Source organism: Kryptolebias marmoratus, linkage group LG16 (genome assembly GCF_001649575.2).
Source record: "Kryptolebias marmoratus isolate JLee-2015 linkage group LG16, ASM164957v2, whole genome shotgun sequence".
NCBI lineage: Eukaryota > Metazoa > Chordata > Actinopteri > Cyprinodontiformes > Rivulidae > Kryptolebias > Kryptolebias marmoratus.
Window position 1 is genome coordinate 246870 of NC_051445.1, and position 6876 is coordinate 253745.

Below are 6876 nucleotides of genomic sequence, written 5' to 3' on the forward strand. Positions count from 1 at the left end.
CAATTAGACAGCCGACCATCAGCCACAGAATTAAGGTGTTCTGTGGACACAGCTTGTCTCAGATGGACCTGTTGTGTGGACAGATGAGTCCATGTTCCTGCTGTCCTCACAGAACCAGGAGAAGACAGCAGCCAGCAGAGAAAATGGAGCAGCTGATTGGTTCTCCTGCTGTCCTCAAACCAAAGGTTGAAAACTCACCTTAAACACTTAGTTAAACCTTGAGGAGAAAAAGAAAAAGTTCATTCATTTAGTTTCCTGAACCTATCTTGGTTTGAACCACAGCTGAAAGGTCAAAGGTCACACTTGGTAGGGGTTTGAATTATTTTACAGGATTCTTCTGTGATCAAATCTCAACACTGGGTGGGAAACAAGCGCTCTGAACGTGAAGAGGAGACATCTTCCTCTTCCTCCCCCCTCAGAGTTACACCCACACACAGAAAGGTCATCGATTTACCTCAGAAATATCATCAGAAACTAATAATATCCTAAGAAGTGAGTTAGAATAAAAAGCCTTCAGCAGCTCTTTAAAAGAATAAGAAGAGTTTAACATGTGATCTGTGCTTTCATCCTCTCCAGCTGATGACCCGGATCTGAAAACTCAATCAAAGGTTCAACAATGAGTCTTTTACAGAGTTTCACCTCAAACGGAGCAGAAATACACACACTCGTTCTTCTTCTGTGGTTTGATGTGAGGAGGTGCCCGGCTGATGAACACATGAACTCATTATTCCACAGTTTGTACATCATTCATGTCTCTCCACACGTTTCCTTTTTCAAATCCAAATCATGGAGACGAGGCCATCTTGTTTCACTTTAAAGTCATCTGTTGATTTTAGGACTTCCTTTCCTGTTTTAACTTTAAATTTGCTTTTCAGACACAGAGTCTTTGTTTCTCTGTACTTCAGGTTCCTCCATCCGACATGTTTGACTGATTTCTCAGACACAAATTACAGAACGAGATGTGACAAACCACAGCCACCAACCTGAATCTGCACACGGACTTCCAGCCGTCAAGTTTACTTCAAAAAGCAACAATTAAAAATGTAAATCTGCGTGAAGAGTCCAGCTGGTTCTCCTCCCAACATGCTGGAAGGATTGTTGCTGTCTGCTGAACTGCAGGACGTAAATCTGCAGAGACGTCTTCACTTCCTGGACGAGCCATCGGGGTTCAGGACGAGGCGTCTGAGCTCGGCTGAAGTTCTGGCTTGGAGTCCAGCTGCTGCTCCTTTCTGCAGAAATCTGCTGTGGTTTCCTGGGAAATACGAGACGTTCCATCAGAACCAAATGTGATCCTGGAGGATCGTTCCAGAAGTTCAGTTCCACCGAAAACCAGCAACAGAGTTCCTGCGAAACAGGAAACAGACGAAGGAAAACACGGCTTCACCCCGAGTGATCTGTCCGAAAAACAGGTGCATCCAACCGTGCATCCATACATCCAACCGTGCAACCAACCGTGCAACCAACCGTGCATCCAACCAACCGTACATCCAACCAACCGTGCATCCAACCAACCGTGCATCCAACCGTGCATCCAACCAACCGTACATCCAACCAACCGTGCATCCAACCATGCATCCATCTGTACATCCAACCGTGCATCCAACTGTACATCCAACCGTACATCCAACCATCCATCCAACCGAACATCCAATTAACCGTACATCCATCCATCCATACATCCATCTGTACATCCAACCATCCATCCATCCATCCATCCATCCTTACAGCTACTGGATTTGTTTCTTTTTCTGCTTTTCTTTAAGCTCTGTGGAAACATTTTACAACCCTGGAAAACCTCCCAGTTTGTCTGAAACTCAAAGCCAAGGTCCGTCTGAGTCCAAACCGGGTCAGGTTTCAGGGGAACATCATGCTGTGTCTTACTTTAACAGCTAAATGTGTTCAGTAGAAGAGTAGAAATGATTCAGAGCACTCAGATCATTCCCACATGTTCAGAAACCTGAAGGATGAAGAACAGCATGTTCCTGCTGGAGTTTTAATCTGAATCTGCTGCAGTTTAACACTCAAAGACCTGAAACATCCCCTCAGATCAGAACCCAGAACCTGCTGCTGACCTGGCAGGACAAACAGGAACACAAAGCTGTCAGAGGACAGGCTCCACATGTTTCAGCACAAACACAACAAGGAACACTGATGATGGAAGACAACCAGTCGTGATGCTCCAACCTGAGCAGAAACATCAGCCCTGATTCATTTTTCTGCTGAAGAGTCAGAGAAAAAATATACAGTTTATACTCTACACTTCTATGTTTCTATAATTCTATGTTTCTATGCTCTAAACCTGAACCTGTGGGACTTCTGCTGCTCGCGGGTCCAGAAGTTCTGATCCGACTGATAGTTTTCACTCAGACTTACTTCTCAGGCTGCCTCGTGCACTTGGCAGTCAGGGAGTGACAGACGCATGTGTGTGGTTACCATGGTGACCACAGCGAGCAGCAGCTGTGTTCACGGACCTGATGTCAGAGGAGTAAAATAAAGTTTTTGTTCGGAGAAACAGTTTTCAGACTGAAGGTTGATTAACGAGCCGACAAACAGCCTCGCCCCGACTCTCTTCCTGTTTCATGCCAACGCTGGAAAGGAAGGAAGAGATTTGATTTAAGCTTCAAACCTAAACCCAAACATCAGCTCTCAGGTTTTATTTTCTCAGCTTGGAGCAGCTTGGAGCAGCGTTCCTCTCTACAGAACGACAATCAGTTCATTCATTTCACTTCAGTCGCCTTTCTCTGAAAGCTACGAGGAAATTCATCAGTTTTAACATTTCCAGGAAGATCTTCTCTTCTCAGGGATCTCCACATCCAGTCCTCCTCCATCTAACTCTGTCCACTGTCCTCTTTGTCTCCAACATCCTTCTGTCCCTCCTCTGGACATGTCCAAACCATCTCAGTCTGTCCTCTAACCGCATCCATACATGTCCTCTTTGTCTCCAACATCCTTCTGTCCCTCCTCTGGACATGTCCAAACCGTCTCAGTCTTTATCTCCCAGTCCTTCAACCTGTGCTGGACCTCTGATGTCCTCAGTCCTGATCCTGTCCATCCTCGTCCCTCCTGAGGAGGACCTCAACATCTTCAGCTCTGACACTTCCTGTTCTGTGTCCAAACCAGACTACATGGCTGCTCTCCCCACTGACCTTTGACCTTTGCTGCCACCCTTCTGTTACAGATCCCTCCTGAACCTTTCCTCCATCCTGCTTGACTCTTCTTCTTCTGTTAAGTTCAGTTTCATCCGTCCGACTCTGAAGAGATAAACTCTGTTGTGCAGAGACTAAACTTTATAAAATGTCAGATTGTTTTAGATAATTTCAGAATGAAACAAATTAGTTTTCATATTTTATTCTCAGAGTAAACTGTGCAGCTGTGGACAGATTTTATTTGGTGTAAGAAGCAGAAGCAGCTTTAAGGGTCCACCTGCTGGTCAAACGTCTGCATTGCAGTTTTTAGGTTTTCTCTAAAAGACGACGCCTCAGTATGAGACAGGATGTCCCACATCATCATTTATTCATGAGAGAAAAAGGCTCTGAAATGAGGTTTTTATTCAGAGAAAACATCACCGTTTATCCAGACTTTGGTTTGAATCCTTCCAACTCAAAGGCGTGGAAGAGAGAAGATTAAATGAAGCGACTGATTCCTGCAGTTCATTCATGAAACGACAGAATAACAACGAGACGCTGTCACTCAGGAGGACCAAGGACATTTATTCAGAAGAAAAACAGCTGCAGGAAAACTACAGAACCCAACAGAACCCGGATCTGTTCCAGAACTTTTATACATTTACTCTGTGAAACTTTAAAATACAGAAACAAAAACCCACGAAGAAGAAAAACTTTCACTTCGTCGGCTTCAGGTTCTGAGCTGAAAACATTCAATCGTCTGTTTGGACCCGATGGTTCTGATTCAAACCCAGAGTCTGCCTGAAGCCAGAGACCCAACATAGACCTGGTTCTGATCAGACCCAAGTTCTGTTCAGCCCCAGGTTCTGTTTAGACCTGGTTCTGTTCAGACCTTGTTCCGTTCAGACCTGGTTCTGATCAGAACCTGGTTCTGTTGAGTCAGAGACGGCAGAAGGAACAGAACCGTGTTCTGGATCTTGTTAAAGAAACTGACCCAGTCTCATCAGAACCTCTTCTGACCCAGTTCACAGAGAAAGAACTCAGCTCCCACCATGCATCAGTCTCAGAGAACAGAACCAAAGTTCTGGCTCTGTACTGATTCTGTTTCTTCACAGATTGGTTCTGGAACCGGACTGATCCGATAAGTTCTGTCCAGGTGAGATCGGATCATCTGGGAGAAAAGAGGCCGGGTTCTGAAGGTCCGCTGACTCCAACCTGTTCGGGTCAGTGAAGGTTCTGATCCGGGTCAGCAGGATTAAAACCAGAACCAGACGGTTCTGAAGGAGGAAGAAAAATGATTCAAATATAAAAACAGATTTTCTCTCAATAAAAAGTAAAAATATAAAAACATGAAAATAAAAAACTTTAAAGCTCCGAGACGATCCAACAGGAAGAGCTCCTTCAAAACAAAAATCCTGCTGAACTTCCTGCACAGCTCCCCCTGCTGGACATTCACAAACATTTCTTCTCTCAGCTTCCTGCTGAAGGTCGACTTTAAGCAGAATTAAAAATAAAATTCTGATTGTGATGCGTTTAAGGCCCCCACGGAAAAACAGCACTGCTTTCAGTCTGATAAAAAACTTTTCAGAAGAAAACAAAAATATAATTACAGTAAAAAAAGAAGAAAATTTATTTCTATTTTTTTGTCTGTTAGTGAAAATAAAAAAGCAAAGCGGTTATAAATCAGTAAGTTTTGATTGACAGCTGAACGGTCAGCGGTTTAGTGTCTGTCGTTCCTAAAATTAAATAAAAACATTAAAAACAGAGGAACTGATTGGTCCCTTACAGGAAGAGAAATGATTGATATTTTCAGAGCTGAAAGCCTTCAGGCAGAAACTAAAAACATATAAAACCTACAAACCAAAGAGCAGCTGAGGCTCCGCCCACCTGCCGACAGGTAAGAGTAAATAATCTGACTCCTAATCTGCTCCGTTAGCCATCGGCGCGTTGAGTTTCTGCTCCTCCGCCTGAGCCGGGCCGCCGTTCCTGGGTTCTGTGTTCTGGTCTTTCTTGAAGGGGAACCCGTTTGTTCTCACGAAGAACACGAGGTCAACAACAAACGCAGCACACGACAGGATCCCAAACACCTGAGGAGGAGGAGGACAGGTGGTTAAAGGAAATGAGAGCGGAGCGGACAGGAAGTGTTCAGATGCCTCCTCACCACAGCGATGACCTCCACGCTGGAGCTGCTGTTATCTGCTGCAAAGACGATGGACGAGATGAGGAAGAGGAGCGCGATGATGGCCGAGTAAAGAAAGTCCTGCAGGACAGAAGAACACCTCGTTGATTGAAGCACCAAGACCCGACGGGTCAGAACCAGGAGGGGTTCTGCAGCAGCTTCTTACCACTTTGGGCCAGCAGCTGATGCCGACCTTCTCGTGCAGGCTGGTGGCGAGGAGGACGAGGAGCAGCGCGGTGAAGAGGAAGGCCGTGCAGCTCACGAACTCAAAGAAGTAGAGAGGCAAACAGCGCAGGCAGGTGTTGACCGTCTCCTCCAGGACGAAGGCCACGAAGGACAGCAGCTGGAAGAAAACATCAAACCATCAGGTCCTTCAGACTCGTGTCTGATGCTGAGCTCAGACGAGTCCTCGTCAGCAGCTGCACTGAATCCAAAACACAAACATGACAGGGATGCTTCCAGGTGTTCCAGCTGTGAGCGGCCACCAGGGGGTGATCCAAACCATCAACCACCTTAACCTGGAAGAAACCCGGAGCGACAGACTGGTGGAAGAATCCCACCTGTGACCTGAGAATAATCAGGTCCCGTCAGGTCATCTGATAGTTTAAAACAAGTTCAAGTCTATAAAAAACGTTTCTGTTTCCAGTAAAAACAGACGAGAATAAAACCAGCATGAAGAGACCGAACTGCTCTGACATGTGGGCGTCCTGGGTGTATCGATGCTGGAGAGCTGAGAGAGGAGGTCATTGACAGGTCCTCCAGGTCCTCCGGCTCCCCCGGGTTCTCCGGTTCCCCTGGGTCCTCCACACAAACAGGAGGAGCACCAAAACGTCAGACTAAAATCCCTCCAGGAGGTGAGAGCTCCTTCTGACAAGAAGTTTATTCTTCTGCTTTATCAGATATTTCCTTCTGGTTGTTTCAGGTAAATTTACCTTTCAGCTTCACCTCCACACAGAAACTAGCTAAAACCTGAAACCAGCAAACAAGCAGCTAAGAGCTAAAACTGAGGCTGAAACCATCAGAGTAGCTAAAAGCTAAAACTCACAAACAGAAGATTTCAGAGAACAAAGTTAAGATCTCAATGCATTTTAATAAGAAAAAATAGGAATAAAGTTAAATAATTTATAAAGTATAAAAGTTACAAAACCCAAAGGTCAAAGGTGAAATGTCCTGAAACAGCTGAAGGAGTTAAAAGTCTAAAAACCATAAACAGTAAAAGCATCTGAACGCTGAGTCAGCACTGACACGGTAAACGCTGAGTCAGCTTTAATCAAGCCCACAGACCAGCAGGTCAGATAAATATCAGTGAGGATGATGATGATTGATCAACTCTGCTGTTGCAGCTAAAACCAAGAACAAAATAACCCCAGCTCTGACCTTTGACCTTTACAGCTGTGAAACAGAGGAAGTGACCTGAAGCTGAAGGTTTCCTCTTCAGCAGCTGCAGGTTCTCACCTTGATTCACCTGAAAAGAACTCCTAACGTGGAAACCACCTGGATTATCAGGGAGGGAATTCCCCCGAAGCTTCCTGTCAGGACAGGGAGGCTTTTATTGTGAAAGTACCACGGGAA

General features: G+C 45.3%; 1 protein-coding gene across 1 annotated transcript in view; it reads right to left on the minus strand.

Moving 5' to 3' along the window:
- Positions 1 to 3689: 3689 nt before the first annotated feature.
- The window catches only part of cmtm6 (CKLF-like MARVEL transmembrane domain containing 6), a 7679-nt gene continuing 4492 nt past the window's right edge, over positions 3690 to 6876 (minus strand). Inside the window, exons 3-5 of the mRNA XM_037980469.1 lie at positions 5471 to 5647; positions 5287 to 5385; positions 3690 to 5212 (exon numbers count right to left, since the gene is read on the minus strand). Of these exons, the coding sequence (XP_037836397.1) occupies positions 5045 to 5212; positions 5287 to 5385; positions 5471 to 5647 (444 nt within the window). The 3' untranslated portion in view covers positions 3690 to 5044. The remainder of the gene's footprint in view (positions 5213 to 5286; positions 5386 to 5470; positions 5648 to 6876) is intronic.